Here is a 25236-nt window from a genome sequence, read left to right as displayed (position 1 = left end):
ATTCTTAGACAATGCTAGAAGGATCTACGACCATTAAGCTGTTCATCTGGTGGCTGCCAAACACATACACACTCACATAGATATATGTTCGCATTACTACAACAACAAAAATAATGACAATAGACAATGAGATGACATGAAATGAGAATGCAGAATAGCAAAGCAAAGGGGTTGCTATTCTATGAGAGAGAGTAAGAACTAACATTACGGTAAGCAAACAAAAGAACATAAATGAAATTCAGGAAAATACTAGAAAATGAATAGATGATTCCAACAAGTGATAGCGAAATTTTATCGTTACAATTTGAAATTTTAAATTAACGGAAACTAATTTAAATAAACTTATATCTATAATTATCAAATTCGTAACAATATCAACAAATAAGAACAAAAAAAAAAACAAACAACAAAACTTTAAATATCTTAAACATTATTAGTAAACACTTTTGCATTGATAATTCGATTTCCTTCCTTTTGGTGTCATAAAACAGCATTAAAATTTATTAACATGAGGGCAATTTGAAATTAGGAACGTACTGGACCGCGTGTTAGAATTGATTTCAAGCAGAAGGAATTCACAAAATATCCATTTTAAACTGATAATAGCATATGAATTAAATTGACGATGTGATGCACATTTTCATCCAGAAGTTGTTGATTTCACCAATTTGTTGTTTTTAACAATTTTAATTGGTTGCACTTTTAATGTTTCTGGAAACTTTTTCTTGTCAATAAGCCACTCATTTTTCATTGGTCAGCTTCTTATTGTTTGCAAGAATGTAGCATCCAAAGATTTTAGTTTTCTGCAAAGAGATTTAAATTTATTAACTTCTCTAAAGTGTTGATTTAATTTTTCATATTGACGTACCAATTATTATAAATTATTTGAAGCAGTTCCAATTAAGTGTCCACCGTTTTTTCATTGGTCAGCTTTTTAATGTTTTCAAGAATAATAATTTTAGTTTTCTGCAAAGAGATACACATTTAGTGACTTCCTTAAAGTTTTATTTCATTTTTTATTTTCACTTACCTATTTTTATAAATTATTTGGTTATTTGTCTAAAATTTTCCATTTATTTATTTCTTGCAATTGACCACGAACTTCGTTGCACAAATAAGTATTGAAAACCACATGGTTTTTTCGTTGCATTTTAGGGTAGTGTTTTGTCAAAGTTCTCTCATATTATCTTCAACAGCTTTTCAAAGATTTCGTCAACATTTTGGCAAATTGGAAATAATTCGCAAACAATTTGAAGATGTATTGAAGATGAGCTATTTCAAGTCAAGTTGAATTTATGTTGAAAATTATATTTACCCTCAAACTGAAAATTTGTTGCATTTGAAAAACGCTCATCCTGTGTTTATTGGGAAGTTAGTGGTTGCTGCTTGCTATTACAAAATTAACATTTTATTTTCCTTGGGCAATTGATCTGCTACTCCTTTGATCCTTTGTATAGTTCCGGAACAAAAATATAATCCGTGTTTGTGTTATAAACCCACACAAATAGTTTTAATAAATAAATTATTTCTTAATTCACATTGCAAATGGCGCCACGCTATAAGCGTCAGTTTTTCAACTCGAAAAAAAAAACAAAGTACCACAAATGGAAAAATTTCGCTAGTTTTTCGCATTTTTTAATTTTGTATGGAGTTTCAATGCGAAAACCGAACAGAGTACCGGCCTTTACTGAAGTTCAACACTCATGCCCGATCAACACTGAAAAAGACAAAACGTATACTTGGGTCATTCTCATACATTCTAGGTAATAAATATTTACCTCAAAAGACAAAACTCCTACTATATTAAGTAGCAATAAGGCCAGTCTTAATATACGGATTTCCAATTTGGTTCACTATCTCCCCGACAGTGGCAAATTAATTAGAAATCCTTGAACGAAAAATATTAAGAAAATGCGTCAACAATATCTATGAAACGTCTGGAGTCCAACCATTTTGTAGGTATGCCCTTAACCTTCAGCGCACATTCTTCGAGAAGCTTGCAGAACATGAAATGATTTGCTGAGTACAATATATAACATTGAGAAAAACTCTAACTGGTCTGATTCTAAATACCTCCCGTCTGTTGCCATAATTAACGAAATCCTTGACAATGAATCAGCCAATTATACCATGCCGCAATTCTTCCAGAAAACAACACCTGGAACACATAGAGGATAAATTGATAATCATAATTAACTCACTTTTATAATCTAGTCTGTAAGAAGGATTATGTGCAATTATTTACATTAGACCATCAGTCATATTACAATACCTACGTACCTACTTTATGCTTATGCATATTCGTTTCAACTGTGATATAATTTGTTAAGTCATTTTAAGTGTTTTGTAGTCGTAGATTTAGTATTACTTATTTATTTACTTTAACAACAGACACTCGCGCTCTGTAAGAAAACAACACAGGTTAATGAGCAGGCCTTTTTTTCATTCATCTCATGTGCATTGTACGCACAATCGATATTTTTTACTACAAAGCAAGAGCTATTTTACATTCTTTAACTGTGTATTAGAACAAGACAGATATAGTTCTAAGTTTACCACTAACTTATCGATAAGTTCATATCATCAATGTAATCGAAATTAATAAGTCTCAAATAAACATACTTAGGGCCAGTTTCTCAATGTCTTGTTATTATTTATCGTGTCGATAAAACAGCTGATCCCATACAAAAATTTTACTAACCGGAGGTCTATCCACCGGTTAAAATTAATCGGAGGATGAGAAACTGGCCATTACTCAATAATTTTTTAACAAATTAGCCAGCGTAGAGAGATAAGGATTTGTGTTTCCATATTTCTACAATAATTGCAGTTCAGTTCTCTTTTTAATGAGTGTTTCATTCGAAATGTATGTGTTTGTTCGTGTTAGACTTTTCCTTAAACGGTCCCTATGGCGGTTATAAAGAAAAAGTAGGTCGATATAAATCACTTTTATCACATATTTAACATACATTAAAACATTTAATAAATTTATAAATTATTAAGTTTTTCCGGTACTCCGGCCGGTACTCTGTTCGGTTTTCGCTTTGAAACTCCATACAAAACCAAAACATGCGAAAAACTAGCGAAATTTTTTCTATTTGTGGTACTTTGTTTTTTTTTTCGAGTTGAAAAACTGACGTAACTCGCGTAGTCAGTATTTTCATAACATGGCGCCATTTGCAATGTGAATTAAGAAATAATTTATTTATTAAACTGATTTTTGTGAATTTATAACACAAAAGTGGATCTGATTATTATTTAAAAATGTAATCTGATGATTGATAAAACAAAGTATAACATGGAGTTGTATTTCCATAATAAACTAGCAACCAACATCTAGCCGCTCCCTACTATATGGTAGAATATAACAGCCTGTTTCTGTATGTCGAACGAGTTCAATCGATCGACTGAAATTCATAGAAACAGCTGTTTTTTGGTTATAAACTCAGCTGTTTGTTTCCATTTTAGTCGATCGACAGAGCTCATTCGACATACAGAAACAGGCTGTAAATAATGTACATATATAACATGAAATTTAAACACAAATGTTAACAAAATAAAAGCTTTATTTGGTGAATTATATTTTACAATCGTTTCATTTGTACTGGGCATCGGGATAATAAACACAAAACATAATTTAAACAAAAGGAGGCACAGCAATTGATGTTCCAAAACAAGCATTAGCACTTCAACCAACATGTATAGTACCGAGGTAACAATGAATGGAATCACAAGAATTAATTGCTATGTTCCAAAAAATAAAATGCAGCACTGTAAAATTAATTTTTTAATTCCAAAGATATTTGTAAAATAACTTCGCCTGCTTCTTCTTTTTCAAATTATTTATTTTGTATGCGTGTGTGTAAATCGAGCCACTAGTTGCGTATGTATATGTAATCATTTCGTGACAGTCTGCGATGTTGTCAATACATTTCGACGAAATAAACGCAAAAAATTCCCAAATTGGCTGTTTTTTCCCCTCAAAATATATTGTCAACACTTTCATTTTTCAACGCGAAACAATGATTGAGTGGAACTTTTTTCGCACCAACAAACAGAGTACCGGCCTTAATGTCGTTCATATCAGTCGAACGAAAGCCTTCGTTTCGGATATGAGAAATTGGATGTATATGTTTGCTCCATGAGTTGTCAATATCTCTCCAAAATGTGCTTTTGACAACCCTGTTATGAACAAAAATTTCCCTTAAGGCCGGTACTCTGTTCGGTTTTCGCGTTGAAACTCCATACAAAACCAAAACATGCGAAAAACTTGCGAAATTTTTTCCACTTGTGGTACTTTGTTTTTTTCGAGTTGAAAAACTGACGAAACTCGCGTATTCAGTATTTTCATAACATGGCGCCATTTGCAATGTGAATTAAGAAATAATTTATTTATTAAACTGATTTTTGTGAATTTATAACACAAAAGTGGATCTGACTATTATTTAAAAATGTAATCTGATGATTGATAAAACAAAGTATAACATGGAGTTGTATTTCCATAATAAATGAGCAACCGACATCTAGCCGCTCCCTACTATATGGTAGAATATAAATAATTTATATAATATGAAATTTAAACACAAATGTTAACAAAATAAAAGCTTTATTTGGTGAATTATATTTTACAATCGTTTCATTTGTACTGGGCATCGGGATAATAAACACAAAACATAATTTAAATAAAAGGAGGCACAGCAATTGATGTTCCAAACAAGCATTAGCACTTCAACCAACATGTATAGTACCGAGGTAGCAATGAATGGAATCAAAAGAATTAATTGCTATGTTCCAAAAAATAAAATGCAGCACTGTAAAATTAGTTTTTTAATTCCAAAGATATTTGTAAAATAACTTCGCCTGCTTCTTCTTTTTCAAATTATTTATTTTGTATGCGTGTGTGTGTAAATCTAGCAACTAGTTGCGTATGTATGTGTAATCATTTCGTGACAGTCTGCGATGTTGTCAATATATTTCGACGAAATAAACGCAAAAAAGTCCCAAAATGGCTGTTTTTTCCCCTCAAAATATATTGTCAACACTATCATTTTTCAACGCGAAACAATGATTTAGGGGAACTTTTTTCGCACCAACAAACAGAGTACCGGCCTTTAGTGGTGCGTACCAGCTTGCGAAATAAATAGCAATGCATTTCTTATGGGAACGAAATTTTTCCCTAGAGGTGCATACCGGCCTTAAAAGTTTTAAGAGGTCTGTAAACAATCAACAATTTATTTGAGAAATATTTGGAACAAATATAAATAGATTTTAAAAGCGATTAGCTGTTTTCAAATTTGTGAGCATTATTCTCTACATTCTCTACACAAACTGTTTTTTGTTGTAGACTTTTTTGCTGCCAAAAATTTCGCGAGAGGTGCATACCGGCCTAAAATATGAACGTTTCCCAGATATCAACTCAATTCTTAAGATTATAAATTGAAGAAATAAAGATGTACCAAAATGAGGCTATTTCCCTGCCAACATTTCTTGAATTTGACGGCATTTCTCAGAATCCCCACCACTTCGAGAACAATCATATTCGACATCCACAACTCGCCGGAAAAGCACCGTCACTATTGAGAAGTTGTATCAAGCCAAGTTACTACAAAAAAGTATCACATCCCTACCAGCATTTCAAAGTTCCATTTCATCATCATCGCTTCCACAGACTCGTAAATGTCACAACCACAATCGCCAACTGTGATGGGGGAAGCATATCAAAAAGTAATAAATGTACATGAAAGTATTTTGCCATCACTATTGTTAGAAGAGCCATTGTATATTTTGTAAAAATAAAAACGAAAATAAAGTGCTAAGAACATAGTTATTACGCTTAAAATTGTGAAAGGTATATGGTGAACAATTTTCGACTTTCCAAATGGAATAAAGTGATTGTTTTTTCAGATATTTTTCCAGACACGCTGCCTACATCGAGAATAAAAAAAAGGCTGATAGACGCTGCAACAAGAAACTTGCTATGTGTAAATCAACATCATTCTTTTATTAATGACAAAAGTTATAATCCTTTTGTGCTTCATCGATTTAAGCAAAAATATCAAAGCACCCAATTTTTCTCAGATAAACGCGATCTTGCTTTTTATGTTATGTGTCACAAATTCCATTTCAAATGAATTCATTATTCAAAGGACCTTATCGTTTACTTCGATTTTTGATGAAATTGTGCTTTTAGTATACCTCATGTATAATAAATTCTTACTCAACGTGTACCATAAATTCAATTTGTCGAGTATGAAATCTAAGGGCCGTTTACACTGAATGAAGACTCCAATTTATTAATAAACAATCATAAAAAGCCACAATTTTAACTTATTCCAATTATTTTATCGGGATAAATCCCGTCCCGAAAATGCCGGGATTGCGGCACATAATTTATCCCGGGTAACAGCCGTAGCTTCACAAAATATAAAATGGCTCTTGTAACAATAGTGATGACAAAATACTTTCACGCACATTTCATATTTTTTGATACGCTTCCCCATCACAGTTGGCGATTGTTGTAGTGTCACTTACGAGTCTGTGGTAGCGATGAGGATGAAATGGACCTTTTCTGGCAGGTTTGTAGTTTTTATTATAGGCCGGTATGCACCTCTAGCGAAATTTTCGGTAGCAAAAATTTATTTAAGTCTACAACAAAAAAACAGGGCTGTGTACACAAATTTTAAACCAACTAATCGCTTTTAAAAATTGTTAATATATGTTCCAAATATTCCTCAAATAAATTGTTTATTATTTACAGACCTTTTAAAACTTTTACGCACACAATGATTGTAATAAATTAACAGCCGTATTCATAAAAAGTTAATTGACGTTTATAAACGATTGATAAATTATTTCGTGAAAAATAGCATTCATAAACAATTAATAGCTTACCAAACCTTTAACAAGTCTTTGGTAAATTGTAAAAATTTATTGTAGGATGTACCCTTCTTTAACTCATTGATAAAATTGCAAAATGCTTTTTTGGGCAATACCTATTAATGTATCGCTGTTTTATGCTATTTTGTATATCATTATATGCCAATGCGTATAAAATGGGCGATCTTTTCTTATAAAAACCCTATTTTTATACCATTTTTCAAAATACTATTCCAAATAAGAGAACTGCAGAAATAGACGTACAAAATGCATTCCTACTAATATTATGTAAATTTAACGTCATCTTAAACTTCCTTTTGTTACTTTAATGAAAAATGCGTCGAAAATTAGCTCGAGAAATTAAATAGATTAATTCCATTAGATTAGTGATGTGTTTTGAATAACAATAGACTTTATATTCGAATACAATCCGGTTCGGTCAATACTAATATTGATACTAACATATTGACTAATTATAAAATGATTGTATATTGTGAGTAATGCATTCTGTATAAATTAATTTAGCCTGGAAAATTATGTTTCGCCACAAAATCATTAAAATGTTGAGACTTTATTTTTATTAAGATCAATCGGTTATAATTCGATCTTCATCACTACGATGAAAATGACAAGATGTAACGACATGTGTTGCCACCTGATCACTAAAAACGCATGATAACTATAATAGTGTTATTAATGATTAATGAATACCAATTTTTATATAAGGCTTATAGAATAAAAAGAGCGTGATAGTTATCACTGGTTTAGAGTGCGCGTTAATGATTTTTTATGAATAAGGCCGTAAATGTTTGCTGCCAAAATATGCTTTTGACAACCCTGTTATTTTCATTAGACCCAATAAACACAGGATGAGCGTTTTTCAAATGCAACACCTCTTCAGTTTGAGGGTAAATATAATTTTCAACATAAATTCAACTTGACTTGAAAAAGCTCATCTTCAATACATCTTCAAGTTGTTTGCGAATTACAACCAATTTGGCAAAATGTTGACGAAAACTTTGAAAATGTGTTGAAGATAATTGGAGAAAACTTTGACAAAACACTACCCTGAAATGCAACGAAAAAAACCACGTGGTTTTCAATACTACTTTGGACAACAAAGTTCGTGGAAGAAATACAAAAATGTGGAAATTTTTTAATAATCAATTGAAATTGCTTATAATAATTGGTAAGTAAAACTAAAACACGAAATGAAAACTTTAAGGAAGTCACTAAACTCAAATCTCTTTGCAGAAGACTAAAATATTTGGATGCTGATTCTTGGACACATTAAGAGGCTGGCCGATGAACAATGGTAGTGGCTTATCGAGAAGAGAAAGTTTCCATAAATCAAAGTGCAACCAAAAAAACTTGATATTTATGCTTTTAAATATCAACAACTACTGGATGATAATTCGCATCACATCGATAGTTTAATTTACATCGCATCATCGGTTTAATTTGTTATTTTGTGAATTGAAATTGCTGGAAATTTATTCCAATTATCTGGTCATCAAGTCCTGAAAATTGCCAGTATTTTAATAACAACAATTTTGTATCACCAACGTTCTTGAGGAAATCACGAAGTACGTGGTCAGTTGGAAGAAATACAAATTGGTAAGTCAAAATAAAAAGTGAAATGAAAACATAATGGAAATCACAAAACTCGATTGTTTTGCAGAAAACTAAAATCATTGGATGGTATATTCTTGGAAGATGTTGGCCGATGAAAAACCAATGAAGGAAACAACAAAGAAAAGTTTTCAGAAAACTTACAAAGTGCAACCAATTAAAACAAAGTGCAACAATTCCTATATCAAGAACTTCTGGATGAAAATGTGCATTACATCAATTTACATCCCGTCATCAGGTTGATATTTTGTGATTTCCTCTTGCTGGAATCTATTCTAACACACAAGCCAGCAAGGTCCTCGGTAGTAATTATTTAAAATTGCCAGCATATTAATTAGTAGTTATTTGACACCAACATTATGGAGGAAATGGAATTATACATGTAAAAATGTTTAAGATATTTAAAGTTGTATTCATAGTTTTATTTATTAATACGTTTAATAAGATAATTACATTTTGATTATCATTTTTATATATTATTAATGTTATTTTTAAGATTATTATATTTGTTAACGAAAAAAATAATAAAATTTACAAAATCCCTAGAAATTTAGTATTGACTTTCAGTTAGAACTAGGATTGACTTTCATACAAATTGTGGTTTGAAAGTATTCGCAAGAATGCTAATTTTTTATTTTTCTCACGTTGAAAACTGTTTGAGAAATTATTGAGTAGCGATGCATTTCAATTTGAGGATTACAATTGAGAAATTATTGCTATTGTGTTGAATTTTACTGTTGAGGGTAATGTCTGTTTTTTGTTGAGAACGCGATTTTCTCAACAATTTCTCAACTTGAATATTACCCTAATCCTTTGAAAAAATGTTTGAAAAATTATTGAATTTTAGTATTATTCAAACGTTTGTGTTTATTGGGGAGGTGCGTACCAGCTTACGAAATTGAACGCTACCGAAAATTTCGTTAGCATAAATAGCAATGCATTTCTTATGGGAATGAAATTTTTCGCTAGAGGTGCATACCGGCCTTATGACACTAGCAATCTAGGCGAACTCCGTTCGCCGTGTTTGCTAGCTTCGTTTTACGTATCATTTCGTTTGGGGATTAAAGGCCGGTATGCACCTCTAGCGAAAAATTTCATTCCCATAAGAAATGCATTGCTATTTATGTTAACGAAATTTTCGGTAGCGTTCAATTTCGTAAGCTGGTACGCACCTCTAATGAAAATAACATGGTTGTCAAAAGCATATTTTGGCAGCAAACATTTAATTTATTACAATCATTGTGTGCGTAAAAGTTTTAAAAGGTCTGTAAATAATAAACAATTTATTTGAGGAATATTTGGAACATATATTAACAATGTTGTTTTGTTATAGAGGTGCATACCGGCCTTAAAAGATGATGAAACATTTTTTTTGTTTTATATTTGAAAAGGAAAAATTTTATTTCATTTCACAACAGTAATGAATTTAGTTCGATTACAAAAATAATTTTTTATTTAGTTGAACTTGTCTAAGTAAATGCAAGTGAATCCAAAGTAATTACTGAATCGAAGCGTTATACGTGTCCGCAAATTAATCGTTTCATTGAAGTACTCCAAGGTATATTAATTAAAGGTAAAGTCACGAGCAAACGTGTGTACCCCCCATGATAATTATAATGCCAAACTAAAATGGCAGATGACTTAAGTTGACATTTTGTGTATGTGTAGTGTTGTTTTCAGCCAACAATTTTTTATTACAAAGAACAAAAAGTCATTTGAAGTTAAATATATGCTTAAAGGTAGGTATTATGTTTATTGGCACGAAAAAAAGTCCCTAAATCATTCTTTCGCGTTGAAAAATGAGAGTGTTGACAATAGACTTCGAAGGAAGAAAACAGCCATTTTGGAAATATTTCGCGTTTATTTCTCCGAAATTTAATTGACAACATCGCCAAACGTCATAAAATTATTACATATGTATACGCAGCGGCTGATTAGATTGTTTACACACACGCATTCATGATAATTGTTTTGAAAAGTTTTTTCTACCAGTTTTTAAATTGTTTTGCAACCAAACCTCCCACAGCACTGGACACTAATAATTGTTAAGAATATAACGCCAGCCGCTCTACTCCTGGTGTCTTACCACATTCGGCAACAGCTTTAACGACATGTGGTACATTGTCGTCTTCTTCAGCTTTTCCAAATGGATACCGTCAATTTGTAACGCCCATCTAACAAACATATAATTCCGGTGTTATGCTAACTTTTACATCATGCGCAGCAATGGACTCATTCATCAACAAACTTAATTCGTTGGTGTCCACAATATCTACACAATCGCATTGCAATACCAGCGGACAAGAGTGTACTTATGCCCGCGCTGTTGCCGCCTCACTAGCAATCCAGTGGTCACCACCACGGTTCCCACAAAGGATAATGACGCCATTTCATTTGCCAATGTTGTTACCTCGGGGGGAACAACATCATGGGGTGACCAGTTAAAACACGTACATCGTACAATAGCTATAGTCAAAGTGAAACTTTTTGTTCAATCAACATAAGCCTATAACTCACGTTCAAGGGTAGTTCCTAAGCAAAAGTCACTGTTCCCGACTTATATTTCGCAAGATAATTCGTCACAAAGGGATGCTAGTGTTCTATACCAGGAACTCTTCGTTGACTGAAATTAATACATTGAGATGTAAAGTGGCTGGTTTACTGAAGAATGTTTCGTGTTATACTCTCCCAATGTATAATTTTATAACTATTTCAGTCACGTTATAAAATTCAACCAGTGTTTTGAATCGATAAAATGCAAGATATATGCATAATTAATTTTTGCATTTTATTTTTGGAACATAGCAATTTATTCTTGTGATTCCATTCGTAGCTACCATAGTACTGCAACATCAATCGCATTGCCTTCTTTATAATTACGATGCACGGCCAGCATTTGTGTTTATTATCCCTATACCCAGTAAAAAGAAACGATTGTAAAATGAATTCAATAAATAGAACTTTATTTTGTTAACACTTTTCTATAAATTTCATGTTATGTACATTATTTCTATTCTATCATGTAGTAGGGAGCCGCTAGATGGTGGTTATTACGAAAACACCACTCCAAGTTATTTTTATTTTGTCAATCGATCTTATTGCATTTTTAAATAACAATGCGAACCACGTTTGAGTTGTAATTTCACACAAATCATTTGAATAAATAAATTATTTCTTAGTTCACATTGCAAATGGCGCCATGTTTTGAAACTAACTAATCTCAACATATGGAAGGATTTAACACGATCTAATTAGGGACTGTGCGCTTTACGTCAGTTTTTCAACTCGAAAAAAAAACAAAGTACCACAAATGAAAAAATATTTCGGTAGTTTTTCGCATTTTTGGTTTTGTATGGGATTTCGCTGCGGAAACCGAACATAGTACCTACCTTAAGGCAGACATCAATACAAAACAACAACAAAAAATGGGGCAAAATTTTTCCGCTACATAAGCGAACGGTATCCTTGTCTCAGTGAATTGGCCTGGGAACAATGCGTAAGTGTGGAGTGACATGTAACAAGTTGGAGGAAATAATTATGAGCTTCTTCTGTATTCTATTTAGGTTCCCGATTTTGATAATCTTTATTTGGATATGAATGACATTATTCACAATTGCTCCCATTCCGATGATACAAACATCCATCTCAACATAACAGGAGGACATATTCAACTATATTGACAAGTTGTTTTTTCTAATTAAACCACAAAAATTATTCTTTCCCTGCCAACATTTTTTGAATTTGGGGACTCTTTTGAGAATCCCCACTACGTCGAAAACAATCATATACGACATCAAAAACTCGTCGGAAAAGCGCCGTCACTATTGAGAAGTTGTACCACGCCAAGTTACTACAAAAATGTTTCGCATGAGTGCAATTATTAGGTGCCTTTATAGATCAATTTAGAACGACGCCAATAAGGGACCCTCCAAACAATCAGAAAAAGTGCATTTTAAGATAGTTGTAAAAGAATCATTGTGGTCGAGTAAAACACGTTTGTTTAGATATTTATTAATTTGATTAAACATTTACAAATTCTTAAAAATATAACATTTATACCACTATCACATTACATTTAACATAATTTTTGGCATTAATGATGATGTTGAGTTACAAGTAGCGAGTTACATGTTGCTGCGTCTATCAACCAGTGTTTTTATTCCATGGAGGCAGCGTGTCTGTAAAATATCTGAAAAACAATCACTTTATTCCATTTGGAAAATCACCAAATTGTTCACCAATATACCTTTCACAATTTTAAGCGTATAATCTATGTTTTCAGAACTTTATTTTCGTTTTTATTTAATTAAAATATAACAAGCTGGTTGCGCTTGGCGTTTCACAAAAAAAATGGCTTTTTTAACAGTAGGGATGGCAAATTACTTGCATGTACTTTTTGATGTACCTTTTCATGATGGTTGAAGTGACATTTACGAGTCTGTGGTAACGATGAGGTTGAAATGGAACTTTGAAATGCTGGCAGGGATTATGGCCATTGACGGCGTGGTCCCTCGTGCAAAAATGAATCAACAGCGTAGTAGATGTTTTCGTTCAGCCAAGGAAGCTGAACTTTGGAACGATTAGCACAGAGCCTAGGTGAAGTGAGAGAACACGAACGATTCGGTAGCAATTGTATTACACCAGGAACAGAATTTATGGATCCTATGTGGCAGAAGTGCAGAGTTACCCATCAAAAAATTTGGAAGTTCTTCCAAAGGCACAACTTTAAAAGAACTTCCAGAAGATGTACTCCCAATGATGTTCTTCATTTTAACTACACAGGAAGTTCTTTTCATTCAATTTTTTATAACATGTTTTATTCATATTTTTAATTGGTAATGTTAAATTTTTTGTTTCAAATTGGTTAAAAACTGTTTAAGAATTCATAAAATGGTATAAATTATTTAAATTTTGTCGAAAAAATGCTAAATTCAATCTGAAAAAATTATGAATTTTTGAAAATATTTGAGGTCAAACGTTTCAGACAAGCGTTAGAATCCATTAAAAATTATAAAAAATCATAAAAATTATTTATTATTTATCTTTCCGATATTATGAGGTATTGCTAAATTCAAATTCTAAAAAATGCTAAATTCTATTTGCTTTCCGTGCAGATGTGTCCAATAAATAGTTATAGGACATAAATACATTGTCTGCATCTTCAATCAATTCTTTGGCTCCATAATATGGACACATTTTGAGTTTTTACCTACTTTAACCAAGTCTTCAATGTCCATTGAATCCAGATCATCTTTGCGCGATTCCACACGATGATGAAAGGCACAAGTTCTTTTTTGGACTCGCAATCGACAAATCGATCTGTGTTTTATTTGAATTGCCCTGTTCTCGCAATACCTCGACATATATACACAATTGATCTCTGGATCCCAAAACCACCGCTCTCGTAAATGAGTAAGATGTCCGCTTTAATTCTTACATAGCTTGCGTTAGTTGTGAATGGGTACCTCAAGTACCCATTATATATATTATTTTAGGAAGACCCCAGCTACCACCCTTGGGCTTTGCACGAGCAATCATTTACAGGTGCTCCGCTTAAATAGGATTGTTTTTAAAATAAATGGTGGCGGTGCTGTTTGTTGTATTTGCATCTTCATTTCCTCTTTTCGGGATTTCCTCTTTTCGGGACCCAGTAAAAAGAAACGATTGTAAAATGAATTCAATAAATAGAACTTTATTTTGTTAACACTTTTCTATAAATTTCATGTTATGTACATTATTTCTATTCTATCATGTAGTAGGGAGCCGCTAGATGGTGGTTATTACGAAAACACCACTCCAAGTTATTTTTATTTTGTCAATCGATCTTATTGCATTTTTAAATAACAATGCGAACCACGTTTGAGTTGTAATTTCACACAAATCATTTGAATAAATAAATTATTTCTTAGTTCACATTGCAAATGGCGCCATGTTTTGAAACTAACTAATCTCAACATATGGAAGGATTTAACACGATCTAATTAGGGACTGTGCGCTTTACGTCAGTTTTTCAACTCGAAAAAAAAAAACAAAGTACCACAAATGAAAAAATATTTCGGTAGTTTTTCGCATTTTTGGTTTTGTATGGGATTTCGCTGCGGAAACCGAACATAGTACCTACCTTAAGGCAGACATCAATACAAAACAACAACAAAAAATGGGGCAAAATTTTTCCGCTACATAAGCGAACGGTATCCTTGTCTCAGTGAATTGGCCTGGGAACAATGCGTAAGTGTGGAGTGACATGTAACAAGTTGGAGGAAATAATTATGAGCTTCTTCTGTATTCTATTTAGGTTCCCGATTTTGATAATCTTTATTTGGATATGAATGACATTATTCACAATTGCTCCCATTCCGATGATACAAACATCCATCTCAACATAACAGGAGGACATATTCAACTATATTGACAAGTTGTTTTTTCTAATTAAACCACAAAAATTATTCTTTCCCTGCCAACATTTTTTGAATTTGGGGACTCTTTTGAGAATCCCCACTACGTCGAAAACAATCATATACGACATCAAAAACTCGTCGGAAAAGCGCCGTCACTATTGAGAAGTTGTACCACGCCAAGTTACTACAAAAATGTTTCGCATGAGTGCAATTATTAGGTGCCTTTATAGATCAATTTAGAACGACGCCAATAAGGGACCCTCCAAACAATCAGAAAAAGTGCATTTTAAGATAGTTGTAAAAGAATCATTGTGGTCGAGTAAAACACGTTTGTTTAGATATTTATTAATTTGATTAAACATTTACAAATTCTTAAAAATATAACATTTATACCACTATCACATTACATTTAACATAATTTTTGGCATTAATGATGATGTTGAGTTACAAGTAGCGAGTTACATGTTGCTGCGTCTATCAACCAGTGTTTTTATTCCATGGAGGCAGCGTGTCTGTAAAATATCTGAAAAACAATCACTTTATTCCATTTGGAAAATCACCAAATTGTTCACCAATATACCTTTCACAATTTTAAGCGTATAATCTATGTTTTCAGAACTTTATTTTCGTTTTTATTTAATTAAAATATAACAAGCTGGTTGCGCTTGGCGTTTCACAAAAAAAAATGGCTTTTTTAACAGTAGGGATGGCAAATTACTTGCATGTACTTTTTGATGTACCTTTTCATGATGGTTGAAGTGACATTTACGAGTCTGTGGTAACGATGAGGTTGAAATGGAACTTTGAAATGCTGGCAGGGTTATGGCCATTGACGGCGTGGTCCCTCGTGCAAAAATGAATCAACAGCGTAGTAGATGTTTTCGTTCAGCCAAGGAAGCTGAACTTTGGAACGATTAGCACAGAGCCTAGGTGAAGTGAGAGAACACGAACGATTCGGTAGCAATTGTATTACACCAGGAACAGAATTTATGGATCCTATGTGGCAGAAGTGCAGAGTTACCCATCAAAAAATTTGGAAGTTCTTCCAAAGGCACAACTTTAAAAGAACTTCCAGAAGATGTATTCCCAATGATGTTCTTCATTTTAACTACACAGGAAGTTCTTTTCATTCAATTTTTTATAACATGTTTTATTCATATTTTTAATTGGTAATGTTAAATTTTTTGTTTCAAATTGGTTAAAAACTGTTTAAGAATTCATAAAATGGTATAAATTATTTAAATTTTGTCGAAAAAATGCTAAATTCAATCTGAAAAAATTATGAATTTTTGAAAATATTTGAGGTCAAACGTTTCAGACAAGCGTTAGAATCCATTAAAAATTATAAAAAATCATAAAAATTATTTATTATTTATCTTTCCGATATTATGAGGTATTGCTAAATTCAAATTCTAAAAAATGCTAAATTCTATTTGCTTTCCGTGCAGATGTGTCCAATAAATAGTTATAGGACATAAATACATTGTCTGCATCTTCAATCAATTCTTTGGCTCCATAATATGGACACATTTTGAGTTTTTACCTACTTTAACCAAGTCTTCAATGTCCATTGAATCCAGATCATCTTTGCGCGATTCCACACGATGATGAAAGGCACAAGTTCTTTTTTGGACTCGCAATCGACAAATCGATCTGTGTTTTATTTGAATTGCCCTGTTCTCGCAATACCTCGACATATATACACAATTGATCTCTGGATCCCAAAACCACCGCTCTCGTAAATGAGTAAGATGTCCGCTTTAATTCTTACATAGCTTGCGTTAGTTGTGAATGGGTACCTCAAGTACCCATTATATATATTATTTTAGGAAGACCCCAGCTACCACCCTTGGGCTTTGCACGAGCAATCATTTACAGGTGCTCCGCTTAAATAGGATTGTTTTTAAAATAAATGGTGGCGGTGCTGTTTGTTGTATTTGCATCTTCATTTCCTCTTTTCGGGATTGCAGCCATTCCAAAGATGAACATAAGGTTTTACCGGTTCCTATGAGAAAGCTTTTGTTTTATTGGTGGTTACATTGTTATACATTATTTTATACCCGTTGGGGATTCCAGAAAACCATTTGATCCATCTCGTAGACATATGATGGCCTTTTCCATATAAGCTCTTTGAACTTCATAGGGATCCCATGATTTATTGCTATTGTATCTCTTAGATTCCTTAATGCCTCAATTCGTACGCTCGAACCATAGTGTTTCAGTTTAGCAATACATTCTTCAACATTTATTTGCCTTATGCCTCCGTCATATTGTGATTCTTTGAGCTGTTCCCGAATTGTAATTTTGCGCACTTTGAATTCGGTTTTACGTTTTTGTGAACATAGTATATATATATATATATATATATATATATATATATATATATATATATATATATATATATATATATATATATATATATATATATATATATATATATATATATATATATATATATATATATATATATATATATATATATATATATATATATACATATATATATATATATATATATATATATATATATATATATATATATACATATATATATATATATATATATATATATATATATATACATACATATATATATATATATATATATATATATATATATATATATATATATATATATATATATATATATATATATATATATATATATATATATATATATATATATAAATAAAAGAGTTTTTTTAAGAAAATTCTGTTTTTTTCTCCACAGTTTCTAACAAGTAGGCAAAAGTTTCGTAAAACTTACCCCATACTAATAACACAATGTACAAGTTAACACCCCTAATATTAACAATAGAGGAATTTTCCATTACTTAAATTTTTGCTGACACTAAGTCTGTTCAATTTTTTCGCATCCGCTTGTAATAACCCAAATTAACATTAATTCTCAAGAAACAAAAAGCAGACTTGCTGCATTTCTTTAATAACCCAAAATAACATTATTTCTCAAGAAACAAAAAGCAGAATTGCTGCATTTCTTTAATAACCCAAAATAACATTATTTCTCAAGAAACGAAAATCAGACTCGCTGCATTTTTCATATTAAATTCAACTCAAGTGAATTTGTTTCACAATTTCGCTGACCTTGCATTTATTTCCCTCAGGTGATGTGTGCCTTAGTTTTAAGTTATTTCTTAGCTTTATTATTTCATTAAGTTTTTCAATCAGTCTCTTCTGGAAACTCGAAATAAATGGTTGGCCACCAAGGCCAATGAAACCAAACAGAAAAGTGTTAATAAATTAACATCAATTTAACTGGCGCCCGAGAAAAAAAGGCCGGTCCGGTGAATAAAGTGTAACACTGGCGTCCTTAAAAACCAATAATTATTAGCCCGAGGAAAAAAAAAGAGGCCGGTCCGGTAAATAAAGTGTAATACTGGCGTCCTTAAAAATAAACTTATTAGAATATCGGTTAGGCCCCGTAGTAGTATAATTACAAACCGGCGGTATTAATGTGCCCACCTAACTGGCACTAATAACACAAAATAAAAGAAACTACGTTGTTGGCTAACATTGAAAAAATAATGAAAACATTGAAATAGAAAGTCGAAATCAAAAAGTTATTGTGAAAATCTAAAATTTAAAAAAAATATAAGAAGCTAAGATCAAACTGTGCTTTGTGAGAGTGCATGTTCTTAATGGTGGCTCAAATACAATAAAAAACTAAAGAAGAATTATGTAAAAAAAAAAAAAAAAATTGTAACTGTGGCAAACTGTGCTTTGTGCGAGTGCATGTTCTTAATGTTGACTCAAATAAAATAAAAAACTAAAAAGAAGAATTAGCTAAAAAAATTGTAACTGTGACAAGAAAATAAAAACAATTGGTTGTTAACCTAACGTGAAAAAAAATCATCGAGGGAAAAGAGGAAAAAATCCGAGTATAAAAAAGAAGTGAAAAAATCAACAAAATACATCCCATACTAGAAGAAGAAAATCAAGAAGCGGAAAACCCAACAGCAGCGGCAGAAGCAATACAACAACACCAAATAAACAAAAAATAAATTATTGTAAGTTTTGTAAATTTATCTATTGCTTTATTATAAGATTAAGATGGCAAACCCAAATAATCTAATAAGACCCCCTGTACTTCCCCCAAACCCCGCTCCTTCTACTTCCCAAAATGCCCAACTGAGTATAGACGATTTGACAGACCTTATAAGAAATATATCGGTAGATGTTTTAAGGAGACAGGGCCCGCAAATTATAGAGTCCACCCTCAATCCAAACGCAGTACCTGTAAACGTAAGTGACCAGTCGATTGAGGAGAGATATAGGACAAACTTAAGCGATCTGGATAAAATACCAGACGTCGTGAAATGTTTAAAGGAATTCTCAGGTCAACCTGGAGAATTCAATTCATGGAAGAAAAGTGTCGATAGGATTTTGGCAATTTATGAGCCACTAATAGGGACACCAAAATACTATGGTATTTTGAGCGTCATAAGAAACAAAATTGTCGGTAATGCCGACATAGCCTTAGAATCTTATAATACTCCATTAAATTGGAATGCTATTTCTCAATGTCTACTGAGTCACTACGGTGACAAAAGAGACCTCTCTACTCTCGAGTACCAAATGACGACTTTGGTTCAAGGGAATAATAGCATTCAAGAATTCTATCAGAAAGTTTACACGCATCTTTCGCTGATTCTGAATAAATTGGGATGTCTTCAAATGGGTAATGAAGCATTGAATTTGATAACGAAATCGTATAGAGAAAAAGCCCTTGACACGTTTGTGAGGGGATTAAATGGTGACTTGCCTCGACTCCTTGGAATGAGGGAGCCAATTGACCTTCCGCAGGCATTACACCTTTGTTTGAAGCTTGAAAACCAAAATTTCCGTACGAATCACGCTAACAATTCAAGGAAATATCAAGCACCACCAGTTCCTCCTAAACAGACATTTCATCGAAACAAAGGCCAAACGTTTTATCCACACTTAGCCCATATTCCACAACCTAATACAAGACCGTTTCAGTCAAATATGCAAAGAAACACTAATAACCCCCCAAGGCCACCAAAGCCTCAACAAAGCCGGAACCAATGGAGGTTGACCCAAGCATTCATTCTCGTCGAATAAATTATATGAATAAACCGCACCAAAATAATTTTTTTGGGAAAAGGCCTCAAAATTTTCAGAGCCAGCAGCAGTACAAACAACAAAGGACATATCACATCAACAGGATATGAACAGGAAGAAGCGGAGCCACAGCAATTTGAAGAATTCAGCGATATTAATTTTTTAGCTTTATGAGCTCTTCGCTTCCATATTTTGCAGTTAAAGCGGAGGGCGGAAAAATCTTAAAATTTCTCGTAGACACAGGCTCTAGTAAAAATTATGTCAAACCAGAATTAGTAAAGAAACGTATACCAAATGAAACTCCCTTTTATGCTAAGTCAATTGTGGGAGACATAAAAATAGATGAACACACGTATGTAAAACTTTTCAATTTTGATAACGAGATTAAATTCTATTTGATGGCTTCTCTAAAAACCTTTGACGGAATTCTGGGAAATGACACTCTTAGAGAACTAGGAGCAATAATTTACACTGATAAAAATTACATGGTATTTAAAAATGGTTTTAAAATTTGCCTCAAGCAACTCTCTACTCAGAGCGTTAACTCTATAAACATCGAAATGGAGAACTTAACTCCGGAACAAAAAGAGGTAATAAAGAACATCGTAAGCGCTCATTATGGTCTCTTCTCCGAGCCTGATGAAAAACTTACATATACGACAAAAGTGGTGGCAGATATTCGAACGTCTTCAGATGCCCCGGTATATTCGAAATTTTATCCGTACCCTGCATCTCTAAAAAATGAAGTGGAGTCCCAAGTGAAAGGACTTCTGAACGATGGCATCATAAGACCATCAAGATCACCATACAATTCTCCGGTATGGGTGGTCCCAAAAAAACCCGATGCGGCGGGAAATAAGCAATACCGCTTAGTTATTGACTATAGGAAATTGAACTCTGTGACCATGGCAGATAAATATCCAATTCCAGAAATATCTGAAGTAATATCGCAACTGGGCAATAGTAATTTTTTTTCGGTTCTTGACTTAAAAAGTGGTTTTCACCAGATTCCACTAAAAAAATCTGATATTGAAAAAACTGCGTTCAGCGTAAACAACGGGAAGTACGAGTTTACCCGTTTACCCTTTGGATTAAAGAATGCATCATCCATTTTTCAACGCGCGCTGGACGACATACTTCGGGAATATATCGGAAAATGCTGTTACGTCTACATAGACGATATAATTATATTTAGCGCAACCGAAAGGGAATATTATTCACATATAAAAAATATTTTTAAAACATTGGAAGAAGCCAACATGAAGGTCCAGTTGGACAAATGCCACTTCTTTAAGAAAGAAGTCGAATTTCTAGGGTATATTATTACTCCTTCTGGGATAAAAACAAATCCAGAAAAAGTGAAAGCCATAAGAAATTTTCCTCAACCTCGAAATTTGAAGGAACTCCGTAGTTTTCTTGGTTTGTCAGGGTATTATAGGCGGTTTATAAGGGATTACTCGAAATTAGCCAAACCCCTGACATCCCTTTTAAGAGGGGAAGGAGGACGTACGTCCAAACATAAATCATCAAAGTTTGAAATTTCATTGGATGACGAAGCAATAGAATCTTTCATGAACATAAAACGATCACTTACATCAGAGGACATTATCCTTGCTTATCCTGATTATAACAAGGATTTTGTATTGGTCACAGATGCTTCGAATTTTGCAATCGGAGCGGTGCTTTCGCAAAATGGAAGACCGATATCTTTTATTTCTAGAACTCTTAATAAAGCGGAAGAGCACTACGCCGCTAACGAAAAAGAAATGCTAGCCATCATATGGGCTCTAAATTCGTTAAGAAATTATTTATATGGATCAGCTAAAGTAAAAATATTTACTGATCACCAACCATTAACATATGCCCTCAGCAACAAAAATAACAATAGCAAAATGAAGAGATGGAAATCAATACTCGAGGAATATAACTACGAGTTATTTTACAAGCCAGGCAGGACAAACGTGGTGGCCGATGCCTTGTCCAGAATACCTGAAACTAAGGTTAATACCTTATCAATAGCAACAAATTCAGATGAAAGTTCATCCCAAAATTTGATATATTGCGTAGACACGCCTATCAATGCGTTTAAGAACCAGATATTTTTGAGTACAGACAACGCATCAACTTACCAATTTAAAATAATTTTCCCTACCTATCATAGGCATATCATAACAGAAACGGATTATTGTGAGTCAAAATTGATAGCTATTTTGAAGCGATACCTCAATCCATCGGTCATAAATTGTATTAAAACCGAGGAACGCATCATGGGAAAAATACAAGAGTTATATTCTTCACATTTTGGGAAATACAAAATAAGATTTTCACAGAAACAGGTTGATGATGTTACAGATAAGGAAGAACAAGAGAATATAATTATTAGAACTCATAACAGAGCACATAGAAATTGTAGAGAAAACCGGGTACAAATACTTGAAAAATACTACTTTCCATCCATGGCAGGAAAGATAAAGAAAATAATAAAAACCTGTATAATATGCAAGGAAAATAAATATGAACGTCATCCGCCGAAAGACACAATTCAAGCGACACCCATCCCACAGTTTCCCGGACAATTAGTTCATTTGGATATCCTTGTAATGGGAAAGAATTTAATACTTACGGCGATCGATAAATTCTCGAAATATGCTGAAGTTAAACCAATTAAATCCAGAGCGACAGAACACATACGTCAACCTTTAAGAGACATTCTTTCTTCCTTCGTACCAGGAAAAATAGTAATGGACAATGAAAAATCCTTCAATTCTGAGTCAATGAAACATATGATCGAAAACGAGTTTAAAATTCAGATTTTTAGAACGGCTCCATATACCAGTTGTTCCAATGGCCAGGTTGAGCGCTTTCATTCAACGCTCCAGGAAATAATGAGATGTATCCAAAGAGAAATGCCGAAATGGACTTTCCAGGAATTATTGGAGAATTCTACAAGGGAATATAATTTCACAGTTCATACAGTTACCGGTAAAAGACCTATAGATATATTTTTCGGAAGGAGAATCAGTAATGATCCGAGTCTCCTTAAAAAAAATAGAGAAGAAACAATAAAAAAACTTTCCGAAAAGCAAATCGCGGATTTAAATTATCACAATAAGAATAGAACTCCTCCAAAGCGTTATTCGGAAGGAGACATAATTTTCGTTAAAATAAATAAAAGATTGGGGAATAAACTATCTCCTCGCTATAAACAGGAAATAGTCGCTGAAAATTATAACACAACAATAAAAACTAAATCGGGAAGGATCGTCCATAAAAACAATATAAGACAGTCATAATAGGTGAAAACAAAATTATGTTATTTCGCAAACTTTTAATTTTTACAGGATACAATATGCAGACCCTTTTATTTATTTTGGTATGGATGAAACTAGCATATGCCCAACAGATTAACGTCCAGGATCTGTCCAATAACAATGGGTACGTGCCAATAAAAATCGGTGAAGTTAAAACGATCCGTAGCTATGACAAGGTCCTACATTGCATTAATCTGACCTTGTACGAAGAGACCCTGTCGCTGATATCGGAAAACGTGGACACCCTCAAGGCTACATCGTTCGAAGAAAAGCAGCTTCTACACACCATCAATGAGAATTTCATTTTATTAAAGGCAAAGATAGCCAACCTGCGTATTCATACCAGACCTAAGAGAGGTTTAATAGATGTGCTAGGGAAAGGATTGAAATTTGTGGCAGGAACAATGGATAGTGACGATGAAAAAGAGATTCGGGAAACTCTAGCCAAAGTTCATGAAAAACAATATTCAAGTCTGTTAAATATGAATAAATTGGTACATTTAAACGATTTCATGTCAAATCAAATCAGGAATATAACACGTCATATAAACAGACAGCAAATTACAATAAGTAAATTTATAAAAAACTTCCAGGAAGAAATGCAAAATCGAATTGCAACCTTGGAAGATGAAGTTGTATTTATCGAGCATTCCTACCGTATTAACAATGATATTTTGTACTTCCGTAACCATATAGACGACATTGGACAAGTAATATTCTCAAGCAAATTGGGTGTCATACCCTCGGACATCTTGACAGAAATGGAACTTAATCTAATTACCGATTTTGACAGTTATATGGGCATGCAAATCGTAGTGGCATTCCAAGAAAATAATATCATACTTACCCTATTAATTCCACAATTCTCCCAAAATATCCTATCCAAAATAAAGTTTGAACCTCTCCCTAATCGTCTCAATAAATCAATTGTGTTAAGTAAATATGAACTATTAGTTGATAAAAACAATAAAATATATGATGTTAATGTAAAAAATAATTTAGAAAAATATTTAATTGATATTGAAGACAATTGTGTAACCAGTATCCTAAAATTTACCGAAGCAGAATGTAAATTAGGGAAATTTGAAAAAACATCCATTGTTGAGATTATACCCGGAATTGTTGTTTTTAAAAATTTTTATGGAAAATTAACACATGATTGTAACAAATTTGAAATTAATCAAAAAGGAACATTTCTTGTAAAGTTTGAAAATTGTAAAATAAATGTATTCAATAAAACTTATAGTAATGTAAACTTAAAAATGTTTGAAACACTTATCTTACCAAATTTAATAACCACTGTTAAGGAAAATAAAAATGTATCAACAGCAGAGTTAACTTTAGAAAATTTATTTGTAAACCAGCTACAGAATGATGACAAAATTCAACTATTAATGGAAAGAAACCAGAATGTTCATGTTTTAAGTTTAAGTTCTGATTTATTAATAATAGTTTCTATAATTATTGTGACACTAATGTTAATCTGTGTTATAAAAAATAAACAGAAAATCCATATATCACCTGAACCACAATTAATTAATGAAAACGTTGCAAGAAGAGGTCCATTTTTACAATTAACTACATCATAATACTTACCTTTCATTATTAATCTTATCGATCGCGGACGATCGATTTAAGGGGGGAAGAGTTAACACCCCTAATATTAACAATAGAGGAATTTTCCATTACTTAAATTTTTGCTGACACTAAGTCTGTTCAATTTTTTCGCATCCGCTTTTAATAACCCAAATTAACATTAATTCTCAAGAAACAAAAAGCAGACTTGCTGCATTTCTTTAATAACCCAAAATAACATTATTTCTCAAGAAACAAAAAGCAGACTTGCTGCATTTCTTTAATAACCCAAAATAACATTATTTCTCAAGAAACGAAAAGCAGACTCGCTGCATTTTTCA

General features: G+C 32.6%; 1 protein-coding gene and 4 long non-coding RNA genes across 9 annotated transcripts; 1 reads left to right on the top strand and 4 right to left on the bottom strand.

Moving 5' to 3' along the window:
• Nucleotides 1-417: 417 nt before the first annotated feature.
• LOC142229183 (uncharacterized) lies at nucleotides 418-2421 on the bottom strand. 5 transcript variants are annotated; one of them, XR_012720351.1, is made up of 6 exons: nucleotides 2281-2421; nucleotides 1779-2158; nucleotides 1316-1717; nucleotides 1031-1196; nucleotides 869-966; nucleotides 418-803 (listed from the first exon to the last, which is right to left on the bottom strand). It is a non-coding gene; the product is annotated as an uncharacterized LOC142229183 (long non-coding RNA). The 5 variants fall into 5 exon arrangements; XR_012720353.1 differs by having other exon boundaries at nucleotides 1031-1717; nucleotides 1779-1888; nucleotides 1950-2158; XR_012720350.1 differs by having other exon boundaries at nucleotides 1031-1717; nucleotides 1779-2019; nucleotides 2074-2158.
• A 5105-nt stretch (nucleotides 2422-7526) lies between these two features.
• LOC142229558 (uncharacterized) lies at nucleotides 7527-8773 on the top strand. The gene is made up of 3 exons (XR_012720429.1): nucleotides 7527-8065; nucleotides 8131-8493; nucleotides 8558-8773. It is a non-coding gene; the product is annotated as an uncharacterized LOC142229558 (long non-coding RNA).
• A 3710-nt stretch (nucleotides 8774-12483) lies between these two features.
• LOC142229163 (uncharacterized) lies at nucleotides 12484-12993 on the bottom strand. Its single transcript, XR_012720345.1, has 2 exons — nucleotides 12755-12993; nucleotides 12484-12697 (listed from the first exon to the last, which is right to left on the bottom strand). It is a non-coding gene; the product is annotated as an uncharacterized LOC142229163 (long non-coding RNA).
• Nucleotides 12994-15215: 2222 nt separating this feature from the next.
• Nucleotides 15216-15969, bottom strand: LOC142229886 (uncharacterized). Its single transcript, XR_012720521.1, has 2 exons — nucleotides 15487-15969; nucleotides 15216-15429 (listed from the first exon to the last, which is right to left on the bottom strand). It is a non-coding gene; the product is annotated as an uncharacterized LOC142229886 (long non-coding RNA).
• A 382-nt stretch (nucleotides 15970-16351) lies between these two features.
• On the bottom strand, nucleotides 16352-17154 carry LOC142231902 (regulator of telomere elongation helicase 1 homolog). Its single transcript, XM_075302565.1, has 2 exons — nucleotides 16967-17154; nucleotides 16352-16911 (listed from the first exon to the last, which is right to left on the bottom strand). The coding sequence occupies exons 1-2, from the start codon at nucleotides 17025-17027 to the stop codon at nucleotides 16775-16777; spliced, it is 198 nt and encodes a 65-aa protein (XP_075158680.1). The 5' UTR covers nucleotides 17028-17154; the 3' UTR covers nucleotides 16352-16774.
• Between the last annotated feature and the right edge of the window lie 8082 nt (nucleotides 17155-25236).

The sequence above is a fragment of the Haematobia irritans genome, chromosome 3 (genome assembly GCF_050003625.1).
Source record: "Haematobia irritans isolate KBUSLIRL chromosome 3, ASM5000362v1, whole genome shotgun sequence".
NCBI lineage: Eukaryota > Metazoa > Arthropoda > Insecta > Diptera > Muscidae > Haematobia > Haematobia irritans.
Note: the sequence above shows the minus strand (reverse complement) of the source record. Positions and strands in the feature narration are given on the sequence as shown.

Bases quoted from the DNA above. Each gene is read 5' to 3' on its own strand.
- LOC142231902 (XM_075302565.1), bottom strand. From the start codon at position 17,027: ATGGAAAAGGCCATCATATGTCTACGAGATGGATCAAATGGTTTTCTG. The intron at 16,912-16,966 runs GTATAAAATAAT...GCTTTCTCATAG, and splicing joins TTTTCTGGAATCCCCAACGG to GAACCGGTAAAACCTTATGT.